General features: G+C 44.8%; 1 protein-coding gene across 1 annotated transcript in view; it reads right to left on the reverse strand.

Annotated features, from left to right (window-relative positions):
• LOC124798751 (venom dipeptidyl peptidase 4-like) overlaps positions 1–25,609 on the reverse strand; it is a 329,107-nt gene that overhangs the window by 120,773 nt on the left and 182,725 nt on the right. The window contains exons 11-13 of the mRNA XM_047262278.1: positions 20,628–20,763; positions 16,748–16,968; positions 2,674–2,897 (exon numbers count right to left, since the gene is read on the reverse strand). Of these exons, the coding sequence (XP_047118234.1) occupies positions 2,674–2,897; positions 16,748–16,968; positions 20,628–20,763 (581 nt within the window). The remainder of the gene's footprint in view (positions 1–2,673; positions 2,898–16,747; positions 16,969–20,627; positions 20,764–25,609) is intronic.

Below are 25,609 nucleotides of genomic sequence, written 5' to 3' on the forward strand. Positions count from 1 at the left end.
AGGGGTATTCCGGTTGCTATGGGTTTATTTCTCGATTGGCGTTTTTTATTTGTAGTTCAATGTTGCTATTTGTGTTTACATATTGTCATTTTGTGATTTGGAGATACTGAGGTGGAGCTGTGGTCGGTAGCAAGTGGAGTTCCAAATGGAAAAATCGGAACGTATTTTTCTGTTTGACTTCAGTGGAGGGGTGACAGCAGCAGAGGCAGATAGAAAAATTTGCGCCTCATATGGGGAGAGTGCCATTGAACAGAGCACGGCAAGGTGATGTTTTTCTCGTTTTAAGGAGGATCGTTTTGACGTTAACGATTCTCCAGGTTCGGGAAGATCTTCGGGGTCAGATGAAGATTGTTTAAACGTTTTGCTCTACATTGACCGCATCACGGTACTCGAGAACTGGCAGATGTAATGAGCTGTGATCTTCCACCATAGTGCGAGATTTGCAGGCAGTGCGGAAGGTTCAGAAATCGCGTACGCGGGTTCTGCATAATCTAAGTCAAAATCTCAAAAGTCAGCGGGTGGTCAGCTGTGCATGTCTGCTTGCCGTTATCAACTGGCTCATCAACAACACCGACCATTCCTATCCTGTATCGTTACTGGTGGTGAGAAATGGTGTCTTTATGCTAACATAAGGAAAAGAGAGGAATGGTCGAGCCCAAACAAAGCAGGAACTTCGCGTACAAAAGACCAGCGCGCATCCACAGAAGATATCGTTATGCATCTGATGGAACAGCGACGGTGTGGAGTACTATGAATTGCTTCCCCGAGCTTATCACAGCTGACATTTACTGTCAACATCTGAGACGCCTTGCAGATGGAATCTGACCGGGCAGACTGCATGAAGTGATGCAACTCCACGATAACGACCGTTCGCATTCTGCTAGACTGACCAAAAAAACTGTACAGGAGTTGGACTGGGAAGTCATCCTGCACCCACGTTATTCACCTGATCTCGCGCCCTCAGATTTTCACCCCCACCGTTCTCTCTCGATCAATCTTCAAGGAACTTCATTTCCGGTTAAAAATACGCTCCGAATATAGCTCGACGAGTTCTCTACCTCAAAACGACCTGATTTCACTGTCGCTGAATCGAAAAGTTCAGTGTTGGCAGACTGTTGTAAATAGTGAAGGAGAAAATACACTACTGGACATTAAAATTGCTACAGCAACAAGAAATGCAGATGATAAACGGGTATTCATTGGAAAAATATATTATACTAGAACTGACATGTGATTACATTACAACAGAGCTTGGATGGGGCGTACAGGTACAGTTGTCCATGCAGCTTCAACACGGTACCACAGTTCATCAAGAGTAGTGACTGGCGCGTTGTGACGAGCCAGTTACTCGGCCACCATTGACCAGATGATTTCAGTTGGTGAGAGATCTGGAGAATGTGCTGGCGAGGGCAGCAGTCGAACATTTTCTGTATCCAGAAAGGCCCATACAAGACCTGCAAGATGCGGTCGTGCATTATCGTGCTGAAATGTAGGGTTTCGCAGGGATCGAATGAAGGGTAGAGCCACCGCTCGTAACACATCTGAAATGTAACTTCCACTGTTCAAAGTGCCGTCAATGCGAACAAGAGGTGACCGAGACGTGTAACTGATGGCACCCCATACCATCACGCCGGGTGATACGCCAGTATGGCGATGACGAATACACGCTTCCAATGTGCGCCAAACACGGATGAGACCCTGGATTCATCCGAGAAAATGACGTTTTGCCATTCGTGCACCCAGGTTCGTCGTTGAGTTCACCATCGCAGGCGCTCCTGTCTGTGATGCTGCGTCAAGGGTAACCGCAGCCATGGTCTCCGAGCTGATAGTCCATGCTGCTGCAAACGTCGTCGAACTGTTCATGGAGATGGTTGTTGTCTTGCAAACGTTCCCACCTGTTGACTCAGGGATAGAGACGTGGCTGCACGATCCGTTACAGCCGTGCGGATAAGATGCCTGTCATCTCGACTGCTAGTGATACGAGGCCGTTGGGATCCAGCAGGGCGTTCCGTATTGCCCTCCTGAACCCACCGATTCCATATTCTGCTAACAGTCATTGGATCTCGACCAACTCGACCAGCAATGTCGCGATACGATAAACCGCAATCGCGACAGGCTACAATCTGACCTTTATCAAAGTCGGAAACGTGATGGTACGCATTTCTCCTTCTTACACGAGGCATCACAACAATGTTTCACTAGGCAACTCCGGTCAATTCCTCCTTGTGTATGAGAAATAGGTTGGAAACTTTCCTCATGCCAGCACATTGTAGGTGTCGCCACCGGCGCCAACCTTGTGTGAATGCTCTGAAAACTAATCATTTGCATATCACAGCATCTTCTTCCTGTCGGTTAAATTTCGCGTCTGTAGCACGTCATCTTTGTGGTGCAGCAATTTTAATGGCCAGTAGTGTGTTATTGATGATTCAAATCTGTGTTATGTATATCTGTTGAGTTTAATAAACTTCCGGAAGAACGCCACGAAATTTTTTGACCGACCAAATATATATTAACCTAAGAGTCAATAACCTCAACACCGTTTGCCAGCTTGCGAGATTATAATTGTTGATATATATTCTGTTCATTTCCTGGTAGCTGATATTAATTGGAACCATCGCCGTCTTGCCTGAAGGTGGTGTTAATACAAAACGTAAATTAAGCCGGTGTTCTCACCATTGGGGGCAGCAGTGTTCAGTAGCATGGAGAAACGCGGGTCTGGCCCGAAGCACGAGATGCCGAACCACTCGAAGTCGTCGGTGAAGGAGGCGTCGGCCCGTTGGCAGGCGTTGCCCTCTGGGCTGGTCAGGGCGCAGCTGAGGCAGCGGGGGTCGCCACCCTCCTCCACGGCCAACACCTGCCGCGTGGATGGCCGTCCCTCCTCGGTGGCCTGGTAGTACCTGCAGGGCGCACGCGAAAATCTTCACACAACCGCACACCGACTGATCTGTGAACTCACCAGACCAAATATTTGACAGTCCATTAAAAGCGCACACTGGTCGTTTTGAAGTTCAAAAATGGCTCGGAGCACTATGGCATTTAACTTCTGAGGTCATCAGTCCCCTAGAACTTAGAACTATTTAAACATAACTAACCTAAGGACATCACAGACATCGATGCCCGAGGCAGGATTCGAACCTGCGACCGTAGCGGTCACGCGATTCCAGACTGCAGCGCCTAGAGCCACTCGGCCAACACGGCCGGTCGTTTTGAAGTGCTGTAGGTAGTACAGATCTGGTACCAATGGTCATATGACTGCTACACTGACGTAAGTGATATCAGTGGAATCGTGTGTATGGGCCAGTATGTTAAGTAATGTAACTTCTTAAATATTTTAAACATTTCGCGGCCCTGTCAGCAACTGATTAAATATAAATTTTAATTTTAAACCAACAGCTCAGCTGCAAGGTTTACCTAGATTCACCTAGGCTTCAGTCGGGATAACCCAACCTTCTTCAGAATAAAAGTAACTACCGTTTGTCCATAGTGGACATCGTCAAGCGAAAACTACAAATCCATATGAAACTTCCTGGCGGATTAAAACTGTGTGCCGGACCGTGACTCGAACTCGGGACCTTTGCCTTTCGCGGGCAAGTGCTCTGCCAACTGAGCTACCCAAGCACGACTCACGCCCCGTCCTGACAGCTTTACTTCTGCCAGTACCTCGTCTCCTACTTTCCAAACTTTACAGAAGCTCTCCTGCGAACCTTTCAGAACTGGCTGTCGCTAAGCCATGTCTCAGCAGTATCCTTTCTTTCAGGATTGCTAGTTCTGCAAGGTTCGCAGGAGAGCTTCTGTAAAGTTTGGAAAGTAGGACACGAGGTACTGGCAGAAGTAAAGCTGTGAGGCCGGGGCGTGAGTCATGCTCGGGTAGTTCAGTTGCTAGAACACTTGCCCGCGAAAGGCAAAGGTCTCGAGTTCGAGTCTCCGTCCGGCACACAGTTTTAATCTGTCAAGAAGTTTCATATCAGCGCGCATTCCGCTGCAGAGTGAAAATCTCATTCTACAAATCCATAAATTATCGTCAGATTGCAAAAACTTATCTGAAACTGCCTTGGCCCCGCCACGAGTGCTGTACTAGAATTAACCGTAGCGTCATGATACCCACCTAGGCGGACACACTACCTTGCGCCTGCGCATAAACTGTGTGATTGGTACATGTTGGGACAAGACGCGAACCTAACTCCTGACCTTGAATTTACTAGTACAGTGAAATAAAAGAAAGGTACAGCCCAGGTTCAAAAATGGCTCTGAGCACGATGGGACTTGACATCTATGGTCATCAGTCCCCTAGAACTTAGAACTAGTTTAACCTAACTAACCTAAGGACATCACGCAACACCCAGTCATCACGAGGCAGAGAAAATCCCTGACCACGCCGGGAATCGAACCCGGGAACCCGGGCGCGGGAAGCGAGAACGCTACCGCACGACCACGAGTACAGCCGAGGAAAAGGGCGTATATGTTATCCTGTGTAGAACGTACTTAGTTCGACTGTCTTAACATTTATGAAGTATTCGTTGGTCATGATTTGAGGAAGACATCATGTGCTTACAACGTGTGGCCTGTCTAGGAAATTTTTGTGCTTAAGCACGGAGTTAATCACCTTAAAGAACTTAGGAGTGGAAGGATAATATAAAGGCAACATCGTCATTATTATGTCTAGGTCTAAAAAAAATTTTGAGACGTAAATGTTAAGCATTCGCTTAGCTATGGTTACAACGCATGAACATCCTATTTATTGACGTGGCACACAAATGGTCATGAATGAACTTATGAACAAGTCTGTAAGATCCGGCAATACGACCCATATAATATAGATGGTCATTATTCAAGATTAGTATATTTGACCTGAAATGGTCTAGAATCAAGTCAAAATAAACTAATGCACGTGCCTGATTGAGCTTCATGACGAAGTTATGGTTATGAGTTACAGAAAACACTCAAGTAGGGGATAATGTGCCGACAATGGGGTACTCAATTTGTCTTCATGGAGGTGATCCACACACATACTGTAAAACTGTGTGTGGAACACTGCCATCATAATTTGGGCCTGGTGATCACTGCCATTGAACTTAGGGAATGACAGTGGAATTATATTTAAAGCTTAAGTGTGGCTTGGCGAACATCGCTCCAGTCAACACACTTAAAACTAGTGACCGACAAAGGTCGATATATACTTAAAGAACTAGTCTAAACTATGGGAAGATGGTTAAATTATGATGTGATTTGGCGAACAACGCTCCAAAGGACACCTTTAAACGTCATTGAGTAAGATCAATTCAAACTGATCCGGCTAGTGTGAACCAACACTTCGTATCCAGTAGATTGTGGCAAGGTGACGTTACCCCTCCCGTGATACTTATATGGATTGACTGCCATTAATTATGTTAAAAAATAGTTGTGTATGACTAGGCGATGGCATCACTGCTATCATACACACATAATATTGACCACAATCGGTCATATTGAAGGATTATGAGGTAGCACCTATATTCTACAGGGTGTTACAAAAAGGTGCGGCCAAACTTTCAGGAAACATTCCTCACACACAATTAAAGAAAATATGTTATGTGGACATGTGTCCAGAAACGCTTACTTTCCATGTTAGAGCTCATTTTATTACTTCTCTTCAAATCACATTGATCATGGAATGGAAACACACAGCAACAGAACGTACCAGTGTGACTTCAAACACTTTGTTACAGGAAATGTTCAAAATGTCCTCCGTTAGCGGGGATACATGCATCCACCGCCCGTCGCATGGAATCCCTGATGCGCTGATGCAGCCCTGGAGAATGGCGCATTGTATCACAGCCGTCCACAATACGAGCACGAAGAGTCTCTACATTTGGTACCGGGGTTGCGTAGATAAGAGCTTTAAAATGCCGCCATAAATGAAAGTCAAGAGGGTTGAGGTCAGGAGAGCGTGGAGGCCATGGAATTGGTCCGCCTCTACCAGTCCATCGGTCACCGAATCTGTTGTTGAGAAGCGTACGAACACTTCGACTGAAATGTGCAGGAGCTCCATCGTGCATGAACCATATGTTGTGTCGTACTTGTAAAGGCACATGTTCTAGCAGCACAGGTAGAGTATCCCGTATGAAATCATGATAACGTGCTCCATTGAGCGTAGGTGGAAGAACATGAGGCCCAATCAAGAAATCACCAACAATGTCTGCCCAAACGTTCACAGAAAATCTGTGTTGATGTGATTGCACAATTGCGTGCGGATTCTCGTCAGCCCACACATGTTGATTGTGAAAATTTACAATTTGATCACGTTGGAATGAAGCCTCATCCGTAAAGAGAACATTTGCACTGAAATGAGGATTGACACATTGTTGGATGAACCATTCGCAGAAGTGTACCCGTGGAGGCCAATCAGCTGCTGACAGTGCCTGCACACGCTGTACATGGTACGGAAACAACTGGTTCTCCCGTAGCACTCTCCATACAGTGACGTGGTAGTTACCTTGTACAGCAGAAACTTCTCTGACGCTGACATTAGGGTTATCGTCAACTGCATGAAGAATTGCCTCGTCCATTGCAGGTGTCCACGTCGTTCTAGGTCTTCCCCAGTCGCGAGTCATAGGCTGGAATGTTCCGTGCTCCCTAAGACGCCGATCAATTGCTTCGAACGTCTTCTTGTCGGGACACCTTCGTTCTGGAAATCTGTCTCGATACAAACGTACCGCGCCACGGCTATTGCCCCGTGCTAATCCATACATCAAATGGGCATCTGCCAACTCCGCATTTGTAAACATTGCACTGACTGCAAAACCACGTTCGTGATGTACACTAACCTGTTGATACTACGTACTGATGTGCTTGATGCTAGTACTGTAGAGCGGTCTCAGACGCTGCAGTCATGGACTGCTCGGCTGGTCCCGGCGGAGGTTTGAGTCCTCCCTCGGGCATGGGTGTGTCTGTTTGTTCTTAGGATAACTTAGGTTAAGTAGTGTGTAAGCTTAGGGACTGGTGACCTTAGTAGTTAAGTCCCATAAGATTTCACATACAGTTGAACATTTCTTTGAACTTTGTTTCGTTGGACATCGCACTGGAAGCTGTCGTTTTCGACCGCGAAATGTGTTTAAATGAATGTCACAAGCGAAGGGGTGGTTTCGTTGAAACTCTTCTTGCAATCTCATAAGGCCTTTTTACGTCGATTGACAGTGACGATGCGCTTGAAATATTTTGCTCTGCCGCCAATATTAAAACCGCGTGATTTCTATGTTGGACGTTGTGGTATTAATCAACATCACAGAGACGTCAAGAATAGACAATAGATGTAGTTAAGGGAGCGGGTGATGATCTTCCTGTCATATGACACGTCCACAGTAGCGTTGGGAAGAATTTTGTTGAAATTTCGTGTCAGTGTGACATCGTTAAGCTCCTTTACAACTCACATGGCCTTCCAATCTCTGGCCTTTTTTTTGTGCATCCTCCGACACCTTGCTGTCTGAGGGCCCAAGGGTAGCGTCTCAAGGCCCTATTGCAGAGAAAGGTTGTCGGGAACTGCGAGCCAAATTTCACAGTTCTGCGTCGCAATGGGGAGGAGACAGCGTTTAAAAAAGGTGGCCCTTTAATTCTTTTGTGCAGCGTCTAAAAGAAAGAAAGCTCGCTGAAAAGTAAAACTGAGAAATATAAACGCAAAACCAACAGACAAAGCACAGTGCGGAACCAATTGGGACCGCTCAGAACAATTCGACCAAATCTGAATGTGATCCACAGGAGCAAATAGTGTTTATGCTGTTCAGGCTTTCTATTTCGTGCCCTCTTGTTTAAATATAACTCGATTTTGCAATGAAGAAATAACATTACATACCTTCCCGATGAGTGAAGTTTCATTAGCCAAGATGATGTTTAAATTCTGTATGCTAGGCCGTTTGATGAGCTGCAACATTACTTTTCGAGAGAATTTGGATAACGTCGTCAGCTGGGTGCACTCAGCCTCGTGATGCCAATTGAGGAGCTACTCGACCGAATATTAGCGGCTCCGATCAAAGAAAACCATCATAACGACCGGGAGAGCAGTGTGCTGACCACACGCCCCTCCTATCCACATCCTCCTCTGAGGATGACACGGCGGTCGGATGGTCCCGATGGGCCACTTGTGGCCTGAAGATGGAGTGCTGTCAGCTGGAATACCAGTATGGTGGGAGACTACAGCTGGTCACTTCACTGAGACGCTGAACAGGCGATTCTTTGAAGCGTAGCTGTATTAGATGCTTTAAGGAGAAGAGGAATGTCAGCGAATGGACGCATACGTCCAAGGTAATAAAGAGGTGTTTTCATGCTCACAGTTTAATGAAACATTTCTCCTTACTGAAAGGTTTCATTACATTTACACATTTTGCTACTTTTCTAGTTAGTAACGAACCACATTGTGAGAAATGTTTATGTCACTGAGAAAAAACTAAGGGCAGATACGGCTTCAGTGCACAAAAAATCGTAAGGTTAAGCTTCCACCTGACAAAAAAGAAGCAAGGCGTATTTTGTCATAGGCCTGTGTTGTTATTGTCATCTACAATACGTAGCTTGTTCCTGCTGGTTTCTGAAGCATTGAAATGAAAGACATAATTGAGTTTTGTCTGTCAACATCTTCGCCACCATCAGATTAGAAGGACCGCACCTACTTGTCCACTGCTCTTCGGGCCGTGATGGCATCGGATTCATCCCCACGTAGTGCAGGGATTTCGACTGATGATTCAAAGCAATTGGTTAATGAAAAGAATGGGGAGAGATTGCAGACCTGTAACAGTCAGCTAAAGCAAAAGCAGATGCATTCTCGTTAACAGCTTGAAATGAGAGGTAGTCCCAATATAAACAGATCGTGACTAGACATTCACAATTTCGGACTATCGAGACGATCAAATGGCTCTGAGCGCTATGGGACTTAACATCTATGGTCATCACTCCCCTAGAACTTAGAACTACTTAAACGTAACTAACCTAAGGACATCACACTACACCCAGTCATGAGGCAGAGCTATCGAGACGATCCGCAAGTTTGCTGTGGACCAAGCTGCAGATACAGGAACAGACATAAAATATGAACACATATAACGATAACTATTCCAGTCTCTAGAGAAAGTTTTAATGCAGCTTTCCTTTTTTCTTAATTGTTATTTCATACCCCTGCCTTATGAGGGTAGGGGTGGACTGTCAGCGGCACAATACGCCGTTCTTCAGCCAAGAGACTGTAGAAACTAGCACAGGAGAAGTATAAAATACAAACAATACAGGGTAGAAGATAACGTTGTCACATGAGAAAGGGAAAAATTAGAGTTAAATTACACTAAAAAGGAGCAGTTTAACGAACCACGTCTGCAAAATCCACATATAATTAAAATGACACTAGACGAGGACGTAGCACATAAACATTGGCAGCACGAAGAGCACAGCAAACGACATTCACCGTAATGAAAGCCACACGGAATGACGTCACTTAACACACACTGACCTTGTGTAAAACATACGACGACCACAAAAACACGACAGAGAGCAACTGGATTAAAACTAGAAGGACCTGCCAAGGAAGGGGAGGGCAGAGAGGAGGGAAAGAGCAGCTAGAGAAGGGGATCGGCGGAGGAGGGGAGGGATGAAGGGGCGGAAGGGTGGGGAGCCGGTATCACACCAAGGGGCAGGAGATGGGGAGGGTGGGGAAGGGAGCAATCTAGGAAGGAGTGCAGGAGAAGTAAGGACAGGGGGTGGAGGCAAAGGAGAGGGAGTCCTAGGAAGGAGGGGAGAGGATGAGCAGGATCAGGCTTGGAAGGAAAGATAAATGTGTCAAAGCACATCATCCGGGATGGGGAGACGCTGAAAGTTTCTTTGGGAGAGGATGTGGAGGGTGTGGAGATGCAGGGAGGGTGGGACACATCAGTAGAGGGGCAGCAGCAGGCGGGGAGTGGAGAGGAAAGGAGACACCATGGGGTGAGGGGGATCGAGACTGCAGTTGGTGATACGAATGTGCTCAAGGAAAAGGAGGAGATGTGGGAAAGCGATCAGGTCATAGAGGATCGTCGTGGGTAATGGGAGACGGATTCGGGATTCTAATCACAATTTAAGGTAAAGAGCTGTGAGTAGAAACATGTTGCGAGCACACGGACAGGGGCAGGACGTCATAGACTACTAAAACTGTGAGGCTGGTATCTCGCAGTGCTAACAATATACACACATCAAGAAGAGTTTTGCATCACTCCAGTTCCCAGAACTCCTGAAGATAGACGTTCACTGTGGATATTTTATCACAGATACAGTCCCTTTCACTGTTCCGAGATGTCACTAAACATGCCAAAAAATGTAAAAAAAAAAACATGCAAGAGCAGCGCCTATTAGACGGAAGGGGTCCGACAGCTTATCAGTTTCAACTCATTCCACCAGGAAGGAGGTACACGGCTCGTGTTGTCTGTAGTTCAACCATGCCTAGACGGTCAATACCGCGGTTCAATCGCGTCCGCACTGTTACTTTGTGCCAGGAAGGGTTCTCAACAAGGGAAGCGTCCAGGTGTCTCGGAGAGAACCAAAGCGATGTTGTTCGGACATGCAGGACATACAGATAGCCAGCAACTGTCGATGGCATGCATCGCTCAGGCCGCCCAACGGCTAATAATGCAGTGGATGGCCGCTACCCACGGATTATGGCTCGGAGGAACCCTGACAGCAACACCACCAAGTTGAATAATGCTTTTAGTGCAGCCACAGGACATAGTGTTACCACTCAAACTGAGCGCAGTATGCTGCATGATGCGCAGCTTCACTCCCGACGTCCATCTTTGCAACCACGGCACCATTCAGTGCAGTACAGATGGTCCCAACAACATGCCGAATGGACCGCTCAGGATTGGCATCACCTTCTCCTCACCGATGAGTGTCGCATATGGCTTCGACGAGGCAATCGTCGGAGACGTGTTTGGAGGCAACGCGGTGCAGCACGGTGGAGGTTCCCTACTGTTTTCGGATGGCATTATGTGGGGCCGACGTACGCCGCTGGTGATCATCGAAGGCACCATAATGGCTGTATAATACGTGAATGTCACCCTTCGACAGATAGTGCAGCCATATCCGCAGCTTATTGGCGAGGCATTCGTCTTTATGGACAAATCGCGCCCCCATCGTGCACATCTGTAAATTACTTCCTTCAGGATAACGGCATCGCTCAACTGGAGTGGCCAGCATGTTCTCCAGACATGAACCGTATCGAGCATGCCTGGGATAGATTGAAAAGGGCTGTTTATGGACGACGTGACACACCAACCACTATGAGGTATGTACGCCGAATCGCTGGTGAGGAGTGGGACAATCTAGACTAACAGTTCGTTGATGAACTTGTGGATAGTATGCCGCGACGAATACAGGCATGTATCAATGTAAGAGGACGTGCTACTGGGTATTAGAGGTACCGGTGTGTTCAGAAATCTGAACCACCACCTCTGAAGGTCTCGCTGTACGGTTGTACAACATGCAATGTGTGGGTTTCACGGGCAAGGGCGGAAATGATGTTTATGTTGATCTCTATTCCAGTTTTCTGCTCCGGTTCCGGGTCTCTCGAAACCGGGGTGATCAAAAGTTTTTTTGATGTGTGTTTTTACGTGTTAATCACGGTCTGTTTTGCTATGAGCGCTCTACGGCGAATGACCAGTTAAAAACTCAGCGTGACTATGCTTGGTGCCTTCCAAGGCTGTGGAAACGAACACACAACTCGCAGAATGGCGGATGCTATCGTTGCGACTGCTGGTCGCGAAGTCAAATACTGGCACGAACTGATTCTACTAAACACTGCTAACAACTGAGCAACTTAGCCTCCCACGCACTGCAACAACTGATAGTGAAAGGGCGTCTCTCAGCAGTTTTGTAAACTCGTGAAGTCACACACTGCATGCTTCCTCCGAGAGCAAAAGGTCCGTGTCTGCCAGGGGCGGTAATGCCGGTGGTCGCTTAGGCATTCAGCCGAGGAGCAGTTCCGCCCAGCCATGCACAGGTTGGCATTACTGGGGAGACGCTGAAGCCATCTGTACAAGGGGCGAGACAGCTACCGTTGACATGCAGGCAGATGGAGTATACCACATCATGAGGCACAGCATCGTTGGCACACACCACGAGCTGCTTAGCGTGATTGCGCGCTCTCAGCGCTATCCAGCTGCAGATGTAGGCTTTATTTGGCTCGCAAACCATACAGTTTGTTCACCAAAATGGACGCACGTAGAATTTCTATGTTAGCTCTATTAAAACGCACATTTCGTTTCTTAACCATATGCTAGTCGTGTTGTTCTGTCTGTGGTATATATAAGTAAAAACTCCAGTATCCGTGAACGTGTAATAAGATTCAGGACCACTCAAAAAGGACATCAGCTTAAAAAGTTAGTTCTCCAGAAGGAAGAAACTTACCCCTCACAGAAAGCGCACTTACATTTACATAACATTAAATATTAGAGAAATTAATTCTTTTAATTTCACAGGAATTTCCCGCAACACTTCAGCAAACGCGAAGATGGAAAAAAATTCTGGATTCAGTGGAATGCGAACTCTTTACCAATCCTCATTTCAGCCCCAGATCGTGGTGCCTCATCCTATTACGGTACGCTTACAGTCCAGCTGTACTCCTCTCGTATTTTCTATGATTTTGTACTAAAAGATTGATATACACTATTGGCCATTAAAATTGCTACACCACGAAGATGACGTGCTACAGACGTGAAATTTAACCGTCAGGAAGAAGATGATGTGATAAGCAAATGATTTGCTTTTCAGAAGGCTGGCGCCGGTGGTGACACCTACAATGTGATGACATGTGGAAAGTTTCCAACAGATTTTTCATACACAAACAGCAGTTGACCGGCGTTGCCCGGTGAAACGTTGTTGTGATGCCTCGTATAAGGAGAAATGCCTACCATCACGTTTCCGACTTTGATAAAGGTCGGATTGTAGCCTATCGCGATTGCGGTTTATCGTATCGCGACATTGATGCTCGCGTTGGTCGAGATTCAATGACTGTTAGCGGAATGTGGAATCGGTTTGTTCAGGAGGGTAATACGGAACGCCGTGCTGGATCCCAACGGCCTCGTATCACTACCAGTCGAGATGACAGGCATCTTATCCGCATTTCTGTAACGGATCGTGCAGCCACGTCTCGATCCCTGGGTTAACAGACGTTTGCAAGACAACAACCATCTGCACGAACAGTTCGACGGTTTTGCAGCAGCATGGCCTATCAGCTCGGAGACCGTGACTGCGGTTACCCTTGACGCAGCATCACAGACAGGAGCGCCTGCGATGGCGTACTCAACGACGAACCTGGGTGCACGAATGGCAAAACGTGATTTTCTCGGATGGTCGCATCCGTGTTTGGCGACATCTCGGTGAGCGCACATTGGAAGTATGTATTCGTCATCGCCATACTGGCGTATGACCCGGCGTGATGGTATGCGGTGCCATTGGTTACACGTCTCGGTCACCTCTTGTTCGCATTGACGGCACTTTGAACACTGGACGTTACATTTCAGATGTGGTACCACCCGTGGCTCTACCCTTCATTCGATCCCTGCGAAACCCTACATTGCAACAGGATAATGCACGACCGCATGTTGCAGGTCCTGTACGGGCCTTTCTGGATACAGAAAATGTTCGACTGGTACCCTGGCCAGCACATTGTCCAGATATCTCACCAACTGAAAACGTCTGGTCAATGGTGGCCGAGCAACTGGCTCGTCACAATACGCCAGTCACTACTCTTGATGAACTGTGGTATCGTATTGAAGTTGCATGGGCATCTGTACCTGTACATGCCATTCAAGCTCTGTTTGACTCAATGCTCAGGCGTATCAAGGCCGTTATTATCGGCAGAGGTGATTGTTCTAGGTACTGATTTCTTAGGATCTATGCACCCAAATTACGTGAAAATGCAATCACATGTCAGTTCTAGTATAAAATATTTGTCCAATGAATACCTGTTTATCATCCGCATTTTATCTTGGTGTAGCAATTTTAATGGCCAGTAGCGTATGTAGTGAAGGTATGTCGAGTTTTATGAAGCCTGGTTTCCGTTATTAAGCGCAACTTCAGAACTACCTCTCTGTTAACTTCACCTCTCTTGAAGGCAAAGTGATCGTAATCTAACATACTCTTAGTTTTCCTCTCCATTCTTCTGCATCTTATTCTTGTTAGGAATTTGGCTGCACCGAGTGTTAAGCTGATTGTACAATATTTCCCGCGTATCTGCGCTTGCTATCTCCGGAGCTGTGTAGATCACACACTATTTTATCAAAAGTATCCAGACTCCCATATCTAACGCGGAGTGGACTACTAGATGTAGCGAGAGGCGGGTCCGCCAGTATAAAAGGAGGCAGGGAGTACTGAGTTGTCAGTAGTGAAGCAGTAACACCTGAACAGGGCGGTCAGGGGAGCTGAGGAACTTCGAACGCAGACCAGTTATTTGTTGTCACTTGTGTAACAAATCCAGCAGGGACATTTCAATCCTTCCAAAGCTATCCAAATCGACTGCTGGTGATTTCACTGTGAAGGGGAAACGCATAGGGACAACCAGAGCTAAACCACCAACAAGCAGACCTCATGTAGTGACGGACAGCGACCGTCTAACATTGCGGTGGCTGGTTGTAAAGAATCGAGTGAAATCCCCGGAAGGGATCACCTGTCAGTTCCAACGCGCTACCAAACAAGGCACAATACCTGTGCACACGTAGTTGGGGTAAAATGGTCGAGCAGCTGCTCGTAAGCCACACATTTCTATAGTCAATACTAAACGATGCTTGGGAACCACGTCACTTGGTAGTAGATGACTGCAAATGAGTGATTTGGAGTGATGACTCACGCTATACCGTGTGACAATCCGGTGGAAGGGTTTGGGTTTGGCGAATGCCTGTGGAACGTTGCCTGATATCATTTGCAGTGCAACAGTAAAGCACCGAGGAGGTGGTGTTATGGTATGAGTGTGTTTTCGTGGTTAGGGTATGGTCCCATTGATGCGCAATGGAAACCCTATATGCGGAAAGATGCGAATACATTTTACAGCATTGCAATAGTAGAGGAATAGTTTTGACATGATGTATCAGCGTGAATTAGGTTAGGAAATGAGACACTTAAAGTAGTAAAGGAGTTTTGCTATTTGGGGAGCAAAATAACTGATGATGGTCGAAGTAGAGAGGATATAAAATGTAGACTGGCAATGGCAAGGAAAGCGTTTCTGAGGAAGAGAAATTTGCTAACATCGAGTATTGATTCAAGTGTCAAGAAGTCGTTTCTGAAAGTATTTGCATGGAGTGTAACCATGTATGGAAGTGAAACATGGACGATAAATTGTTTAGAGAAGAAGAGAGTAGATGCTTTCGAAATGCGGTGCTACAGAAGAATGCTGAAGATTAGATGGGTAGATCACATAACTAATGAGGAGGTATTGAATAGAATTGGGGAGAAGAGGAGTTTGTGGCACAACTTGACTAGAAGAAGGGATCGGTTGGTAGGACATGTTCTGAGGCATCTAGCGATCACCAATTTAGTACTGGATGGCAGCGTGGAGGGTAAAAATCGGCAGCGTGGAGGGTAAAAATCGTAGAGGGAGACCACGAAATGAATACACTAAGCAGATTCAGAAGGATGTGGGCTGCAGTAGGGAGATGAAGAAGCTCGCACAGGATAGAGTAGCATGAAGAGCTCCATCAAACCAGTCTCAGGACTGAAGACCACAAAACAACAACAATCAGCATGATAATGCATTTTGTTATGAAGTAACACCTGTGAGACAGTGGTTTGTGGACACTAACATTCCTGAAATGACTGGCCTTTACAGGGCCGCAATAAGAATCCAACAGGACACCTTTGGGATCAGTTATAATGTCTATTTCTCTCCAGGCCCCAGGCCCTAACATCACTACCTACCCGGGTCTCAGCTCTTGAGGAATAATGTGCTGCCATTCCTCCACAGACATTCAATCACCTGATTGAAAGTGCGCTCAGCAGAGTCCTAGCCATCATAAAGACCCATATTAATGTCCGCTAATAGATGTGGGGATACTTTTTACAAGACAGTGTATTTTTCCAAATGGCTGATGGTATGCCTCCAGTCGGATAGTTTTTACGCACCAACGTGAATAGTCATTTGGTTTCCATTCAAACTCAAAGTCCGTCCAAACAGGCCTTGGAAGGTCCAACAGTAAGGACTAAACTACGTGTCATTTTCAGTTGATAGGTGTCACCTGATGTGGATGCGCATATGTTCAGCACACTGCTCTTCCAGCTATTGTCCGCTTTCGTGATCAGAGCCACTACTTCTCCTCAATTTCTCTCACAAGCACAGAGTGCACACCGCCTACCAACAGCACTCGGCAGGCCCTGACTGTGACCCATCCCAGTGCTAGCCAAGTGCGACATGCGCCTAACTGTGGTGATCTGACGGAAACCGGTGATACTACTGTGGCAACGCCGTTGGCTTGGTGTCCAGTACTGCCAATAATTTTAATTCCAAATGAATGTTATCTCTCCCTTGTCCCTTACAAGAGTCAGTGAATGAAAAATTGCTACAGGTGGGTATACAATCAGCTAAACGCATGTATGGTCATCATGGGATCTTTTTCTTTCTTTTCTATAAGTACCACTCAATCAGCACTGAAGGCGCTGCAATTCAACAGAAAGTACAAACGCTACACGGTGGAGACGTACAAGCTTTTTTTATTTGGTCATACAAGCCAGTTTGGAGATCAGTTAAAGATATTATTAGTATTCACTAGGTACTTACACTGTGCCATTGGGGGCCCATCCGTATATCTTAGTGACTGTCAGCTCTCCTGATGTGATGGCTTTCGTGGAATTCCCCGACACTTTGACCAAGTGAGGGAAACTAACATTGCCGTCATGAGGCTGCCACAGGATCGTCACGTAAGTTGAAGTCTCCTTTCCTTTTTGGAAATACTGTGGATGTATGTCAACCCAGCCGTTCTTCTGCTCTATTTTTAGGCCCTAGAACGCAATAATGTGGCATCAGCATCATACATCACGAAACAAGTGCATCGATAATGGATGCACAGTAAGCTATGACGAAGAATGTTATTACAAGAGATATTCATACAGCATATCCAAAGTATTAGATAATATTACCCGTATAGAAACATATACTTAGTTCCTGTGCAAACGTTCTTAATATTTCAAAATGTGTCACACGTCTTACATGTTATTAACTGAATTACACGCCGAGTATCAGGATTTCCCGATGGCGTTCGTTACGCTCCCACACTGTCACCTAATGAATAAAATACAAACAGTGAAAATATCAGGCCAGCTTTGAGACTGGATTTATGAGTTCCTAGCCAGAAGAACACGGATGTCATACTTATTGGAGACAAAGCTTCAAACGAATAAGCAACTCTGGGCTTACCCCAATAGTGTTCACAATTTATTCGAATAGTGTTAATATGGTAGAAACAAATGAATCAACCCGTTAATCAGTCGATCTTGGTGGCGAACCAAGCAACCTACGTAAACGAAACCTTAGCTATAGATATGGCGTTTCTATGGATTGTAGAAGGCAAGTAATACCAAATGACAAGTAAATGAGAAATGTAGTAACTTTGACACAGTGCGACCAAATGTCACAACAAGTGTTCCATGTTTATTCCCCGTCCTTCTGCAGAAAATCTACACTTATTTGTTTGCCACTCGTTTGTGATATTCTGCTGTAAATTGTTTTTGTCTTACAGTTGAGGATAAAGTTTAAAGAATACACGAAACAATGCGTCACAAATCGTTTTTACAGTAATTTGTTGAACCCTTTGTTATTGTATTGGTGGTTGTGGAGGAATAGCAATGGAAAATTCTTATTAGTATTTATGCATTCACTGCTGTGTTTATTAAACCCAGCAACATCTGTGGTCTTAAACGGGTTGTATTGTACACATGTATTTGAAATGCGTACGTCATGAAAGTTGTTTCATTATCTCAAATAAAGTACCTTAAAAATTTATATAAATAAAAATCAATTACCGCCTGTATGAGAGGTCATCAAGTGAGAATGGCTTGAACGATTTGGTTGATTTTCGTTGTTACGTTCCTTATTGTTAGGGCAAGGATTGCATGAAAGAAAATTTTCGGAAAAACCATCGGAAAAGTCGGAAATTAAAATCAGTTATGAGAGGTCATCACTTGAGGACGGCTCGAGCGATTTGGTTTAACGGAATTTTGATATGAAGAAAGAAAATTTTAAAAAAATGCGTACAGTTTCTCAGTTCTGCTGTCACATGTTTTATTAACAACAACACCAAAAAAATCAATTTGACAGTTTATATATATAATATACAAATAGATATGTAATACATAGGGTGATTTTTTCCACCAAGTACGATGTGTAGGGATTGATCGATGAGAAGATGCGGAACAAGAAAGGTCTAATGAACTTAGGTCCGGAAATGCATGGTCTCCATGCTGGAGACCATTTATTCAGTCATACTTTGTTACAGAGACGGCGGCCTAATGCGCTCTCTATCATGCAGCTACAGTACCGTGTGCATGGTTTCCTCCTAGAGGGTGGTAGTGTTCCTCATACGTCATGACCTACCGCCCTCTCCTGCCATAGTAATTGGTAATGTTGTGTCCGATTCACTTTTATTGCTGACTCACCTTGAAGTGGATGGCTGGTTCCTCTTATTCCGCCTCAGTTACACTATGTCGGCGATTGCTGCGCAAACACCTTTTCCACATAAGCGTACACCATAGTTACTCTACCACGCAAACATTGGGGTTACACTCGTCTGAAATGAGACGATCCCAGGGGGGGTGTCCAATGGGAGCCGAACCGCACAATAACCCCGGGTTCGGTGTGGGGCGGCGGTGGAGTGAGTGGACTGCTGTAGCCTGTTTGGGGGTTGTGTACCACTGAGGGCCACGGCGGGGACGAACCTCTCCGTCGTTTCTAGGTCCCCAGTTAAATACATACATACATACGGAAAGGCAAATTGCAACGGGCGGCGGTCAGCGAGGTAGTATCAGGAGACCTATCCCCGCCGACAACAACCACACTTTTCAATGTTTGCAACAATGTTTCGCCGTTTGTCTCAGACAGGGTGGTCTCAGAAAGCAGGAATTCATGAATCATTAGACCTTTTTTGTTCCGTATCCTCTCATCGATCAATCCTTAGAGTTTTACACGGTGGAAAAAATCATCCTTTATAGAGGGGAAATGTTGGTACCGAAAGTCTCGAAAAGTTATTGACCGATTTACTACAAATTTTCACTTAATACTCTAACGAACGTTCGGACGGACATACCCTATAAATTTTTGTAAGATATATAATCTATACATATATATAAAATATACAAAGGGAGAAGGGTTGTTACCGCAAATCTCTAAAAGTTCTTTACCGAATAACTTGAAATTTTTACACGATACTCTAATGAACATTCTGACGGACTTACGCTATATTTTTTACATATTTTGTATATGTTTTTTTACGTTTATCAATATATATTTAACATTGTTACCAAAAATCTGGAAAATCTTGGACGGATTTACTTCAAATTTTTACACGATGATGTACTGAAAATTCAGACGGAAATAGACATAGAAAGAAGGGGAGGAGAAGGTGAACAGAGAGAGAGAGAGAGAGAGAGAGAGAGAGAGAGAGAGAGAGAGAGAGAGAGGGGGGGGGAGGGGGAGGGAGGAGGTTATGCACAGAGAAGTGGGGGGAGAAGTTACACAGAGCAAGTGAATGTTCAGACACGGACGGATATAGAGAGATGAGAATGGGATGGACAGAGAGGGAGGGAGGAGATTAGGCACAGAGAGGTGGATAAGGAGGAGTTGTTCTGAGAGAGAGGGGTTGAGAGGATGGGCAGATAGAGCGGGGGGAGGGGGGGAATGTGATTTAGGATGTATATGCAATTCCCATCTACATTCAGCAAATGCAAAGCATTGACGGGTTTGCTAGTTGAAAATAATAAGGCCTGACAAGAACACAAGCAAACTGATACAGTTTGAATGACAGTGATGCAATTAGCAGTGAAACAACGCAACCCTGTAAACAGCACGCCTGCTGCTGGCAGAGTCAGGTTCTAATGCCACTCGCCAATTCTGATTCCTGTGCATACAGACGAACGAATCAATCTGGAATCATTTTGTAGCACTGTCTGAGAGATTGCAGCTACGTGTTTAGTGTTTTAGGACTGGTATGTTGTTTATTAACCGAAATGTGCACATAGGTCGATGTTATCAAATGTTATTGAATGATTAATGGAAAGATGGATAGTAGCAGTACATTTGTTGGTTAATTGTGGACACTTTGTAGACAAATCACATTCCACATTCTGTATAGGTATTCTCCCTCAGCTGTTTGTTCACGCTACAGTATTCCAGCCCAAATGCTACGGAACAGCCCGCCGGGGTGGCCGAGCGGTTCTAGGCGCTACAGTATGGAACCGCGCGACCGCTACGGTCGCAGGTTCGAATCCTGCCTCGGGTATGGATGTGTGTGATATCTTTAGGTTAGTCAGGTTTAAGTAGTTCTGAGTTCTAGGATACCGATGCCCTCAGAAGTTAAGTCCCATAGTGCTCAGACCCATTTGAACCATTCTTTTTGCTAAGGAACAAACGGTTAGTATAAAACAATATGCAGGAGGAAGTAGTTTACCTTTTCCCCAGCAATTTGCTTCACGTCATTGGAAAGGAAGTAGATCACATCTTGCCTGACGTTTGCAGTGCGATTCATCCACCAAGCCATGACGGTGTTGTCGTCAACCCACGCCACTGATTCAAGGTAGTGGTCTCTGTAATAAAAAATTGTTTCGCTCTGTTATACAACCGGTTAAACAGAAAATTTATACGCATGTAACTTGAGAGATAGAAAATTATATAGTTTTGTTTGGAGTATGTAATCTTCTGTCTGCCACTTTGAGAAAGGGATTAATTCCTCTGGCATCTTTTAAGGTATAACTTTATCTCAACATACACTAAGATGTGCTTTTTAAATCTAATATGTGTGATGTCCTTCCCCCATGAACCATGGACCTAGCCGTTGGTGGAGAGGCTTGCGTGCCTCAGCGATACAGATGGCCGTACCGTAGGTGCAACCACAACGAAGGGGTATCTGTTGAGAGGCCAGACAAATGTGTGGTTCCTGAAGAGGGGCAGCAGCCTTCTGAAGAGGGGCAGCAGCCTTTTCAGTAGTTGCAGGGGCAACAGTCTGGATGATTGACTGATCTGGCCCTGTAACAATAACCAAAACGGCCTTGCTGTGCTGGTACTGCGAACGGCCGAAAGCAAGGGGAAACTACAGCCGTAAATTTTCCCGAGGGCATGCAGCTTTACTGTATGGTTACATGATGATGGCATCCTCTTGGGTAAAATATTCCGGAGGTAAAATAGTCCCCCATTCGGATCTCCGGGCGCGGACTACTCAAGAGGACGTCGTTATCAGGGGAAAGAAAACTGGCGTTCTACGGATCGGATCATGGAATGTCAGATCCCTTAATCGGGCTGGTAGGTTAGAAAATTCAAAAAGGGAAATGGATAGGTTAAAGTTAGATATAGTGGGAATTAGTGAAGTTCGGTAGCAGGAGGAACAAGACTTTTGGTCAGGTGAATACAGGGTTATAAATACAAAATCAAATAGGGGTAATGCATGAGTAGGTTTAATAATGAATAAAAAAACAGGAGTGCGGGTAAGCTACTACAAACAGCATAGTGAACGCGTTATTGTGGCCAAGATAGACACGAAGCCCACGCCTACTACAGTAGTACAAGTTTATTTGCCAACTAGCTCTGCAGATGATGAAGAAATTGATGAAATGTATGATGAGATAAAAGAAATTATTCAGGTAGTGAAGGGGGACGAAAATTTAATAGTCACGGGTGACTGGAATTCGAGAGTAGGAAAAGGGAGAGAAGGAAACATAGTGGACGAATATCGATTGGGGGAGAGAAATGAAAGAGGAAGCCGTCTGGTAGAATTTTGCACAGAGGATAACTTAATCATAGCTAACACTTGGTTCAAGAAACATAAAAGAAAGTTGTATACATGTAAGAATCCCGGAGATACTAAAAGGTATCAGATAGATTATATAATGGTAAGACAGAGATTTAGGAACCAGGTTCTAAATTGTAAGACATTTCCAGGGGCAGATGTGGATTCTGACCACAATCTATTGGTTATGAACTGTAGATTAAAACTGAAGAAACTGCAAAAAGGTGGGAATTTAAGGAGATGGGACCTGGATAAACTGACTAAACCAGAGGTTGTACAGAGTTTCAGGGAGAGCATAAGGGAACCATTGACAGGAATGGGGGAAAGAAGTACAGTAGGAGAAGAATGGGTAGCTCTGAGGGATGAAATAGTGAAGGCAGCAGAGGATCAAGTAGGTAAAAAGACGAGGGATAGTAGAACTCCTTGGGTAACAGAAGAAATATTGAATTTAATTGATGAAAGGAGAAAATATAAAAATGCAGTAAATGAAGCAGGCAAAAAGGAATACAAACGTCTCAAAAATGAGATTGACAGGAAGTGCAAAATGGCTAAGCAATGATGGCTAGAGGACAAATGTAAGGATGTAGACGCTTATCTCACTAGAGGGAAGATAGATACTGCCTACAGGAAAATTAAAGAGACCTTTGGAGGAAAGAAAACCACTTGTATGAATATCAAGAGCTCAGATGGAAACCTAGTTCTAACCAAAGAAGGGAAAGCAGAAAGGTGGAAGGAGTATATAGAGGGTCTATAGAAGAGCGACGTACTTGAGGACAATATTATGGAAATGGAAGAGAATCTGGATGAAGATGAAATGCGAGATACGATATTGCGTGAAGAGTTTGACAGAGCACTGAAAGACCTAAGTCGAAACAAGGCCTCGGGAGTAGACAACATTCCATTAGAACTACGGATGGCCTTGGGAGAGCCAGTCCTGACAAAACTCTACCATCTGGTGAGCAAGATGTATGAGACAGGTGAAATACCCTCAGACTTCAAGAAGAATATAATAATTCCAATCCCAAAGAAAGCAGGTGTTGACAGATGTGAAAATTGCCGAACTATCAGTTTAATAAGCATTGGCTGCAAAATACTAACACGAATTCTTTACAGACGAATGGAAAAACTGGTAGAAGCTGACCTCGGGGAAGATCAGTTTGGATTCCGTAGAAATATTGGAACACGTGAGGCAATACTGACCTTACGACTTATCCTAGAAGGAAGATTAAGGAAAGGCAAACCAACGTTTCTAGCATTTGTAGACTTAGGGAAAGCTTTTGACAATGTTGACTGGAATACTCTCTTTCAAATTCTAAAGGTGGCAAGGGTAAAATACAGGGAGCGAAAGGCTATTTACAATTTGTACAGAAACCAGATGGCAGTTATAAGAGTCGAGGGGCATGAAAGGGAAGCAGCGGTTGGGAAGGGAGTGAGACAGGGTTGTAGCCTGTCTCCGATGTCATTCAGTCTGTATATTGAGCAAGGGGGAAGGGAGTGAGACAGGGTTGTAGCCTGTCTCCGATGTCATTCAGTCTGTATATTGAGCAAGCAGTACAGGAAACAAAAGAAAAATTCGGAGTAGGTATTAAAATCCATGGAGAAGAAATAAGAACTTTGAGGCTCGCCGATGACATTGTAATTATGTCAGAGTCAGCAAAGGACTTGAAAGAGCAGCTGAACGGAATGGACAGTGTCTTGAAAGGACGATGTAAGATGAACATCAACAAAAGCAAAACGATGATAATGGAATGTAGTCGAATTAAGTCGGGCGGTGCTGAGGGAATTAGATTAGGAAATGAGAAGCTTAAAGTAGTAAAGAAGTTTTGCTATTTGGGGAGCAAAATAACTGATGATGGTCGAAGCAGAGAAGATATAAAATGTAGACTGGCAATGGGAAGGAAAGCGTTTCTGAAGAAGAGAAATTTGTTAACATCGAGTATAGATTTAAGTGTCAGGAAGTCGTTTCTGAAAGTATTCGTATGGAGTGTAGCCATGTACGGAAGTGGAACATGGACGATAAATAGTTTGGACAGGAAGAGAATAGAAGCTTTCGAAATGTGATGCTACAGAGGAATGCTGAAGATTAGATGGGTAGATCACGTAACTAATGAGGAGGTATTGAATAGAATTGGGGAGAAGAGGAGTTTGTGGCACAACTTGACGAGATGAAGGGACCGGTTGGTAGGACATGTTCTGAGGCATCAAGGGATCACAAATTTAGTATTGGAGGGTAGCGTGGAGGGTAAAAATCGTAGAGGGAGACCAGGAGATGAGTACACTAAGCAGATTCAGAAGAATGTAAGTTGCAGTAGGTACTGGGAGATGGAGAAACTTGCACAGGATAGGGTAGCATGGAGAGCTGCATCAAACCAGTCTCAGGACTGAAGACCACAACAACAACAACAACAACATGTGTGATGTTTCCCTGATTCCGTAATCGTCAATATTTCTAGTCCTTGTTGTAGTCTAGCGACCGACTAGCTCCAGCATAAATAATTGGGGTGAAAGACATGGAAAGATAATGGAATGGGAAAGAAACAGGAAGGAGATGACTTCCCAGTGGCTTTGTCCAACAGACACCACTGGTATCTATAATTCTATGGGTGCAACAGCTGTTTGATGGAAAAAGTTTCACCGCAGATGCACAACCAGCGTCCAACCTACGAGAGTCGGAAACTACGAATAGAGCGTCAATGGGCTGGGGCGTTGCGATGCGGCGAGAGGGAAGTTGGGAATTTGAATTTGACGGAAAGCGTGTCCGGATGTCCGAGGTGGTTAAGGCAACTATTCTACAGAAGTGAAGCAATTGGGTTTGAACTCTGGTCCCGTACGAATTTTGAACTGTCATCGTTGCATTGCCACAATGCCCTATGCGGCTGGAAGTGATTATTTCCTTCCCATTTACCATCACGTTTCCTTTCCATTCCTTTCATCCCAATTATTCTTGTATGTGTCCTGGCTGCTTCATCTGGAGTAGCGTCTGTTCCGTCCGACATGTCTGGCGAAACAGACACCACTCATATCTATAGCTGCAGCAGCCTCTACTCTGGAACACACTCTACAGTGCCAAAATCTACAGACATTCAACCTACTGCAAGTAGCATACTCTTGTAATTACCTGCATTTGTTCTTCTTTAAGAAAATCATTTCTCGCTTGTTGCATTATAATTAATATGTATTACTTATAACATTCTAAGTGTATAAGAGAGAGCGCATAGATGCAAAGAGTAAATTGAAGGCCTGTATGAGGGGAAAGGATTTGACTAATGTGATAGGAGAAGAAACAGGAGTAGATATAGAAGAAAGACGGGATCCACTATTAAAATCAGAATTTAAAAGAGCTTTGGAAGACTTAAGATCAAATAAGGCAGAAAGGGTAGATAACTTTCTATCACAATTTCTAAGATCATTGGAGGAAGTAGCAACAAAACGACTATTCACGTTGGAGTGTATGAGTCTGGCGATATACGATCTGACTTTCGGGGGAAAATCATCCACACAATTCCGAAGACTGCAATAGTAGACAAGTGCGAGGATTATCGCACCATCAGCTTAACAGCTCATGCATCCAAGTTGCTGGCAAGAATAATATACAGAAGTAGAGAAAAGAAAACTGAGTATGTGTTAGATGACGGTCTGTTTGACTTTAG

Source organism: Schistocerca piceifrons, chromosome 5 (assembly GCF_021461385.2).
Source record: "Schistocerca piceifrons isolate TAMUIC-IGC-003096 chromosome 5, iqSchPice1.1, whole genome shotgun sequence".
Classification (NCBI taxonomy): Eukaryota; Metazoa; Arthropoda; class Insecta; order Orthoptera; family Acrididae; genus Schistocerca; species Schistocerca piceifrons.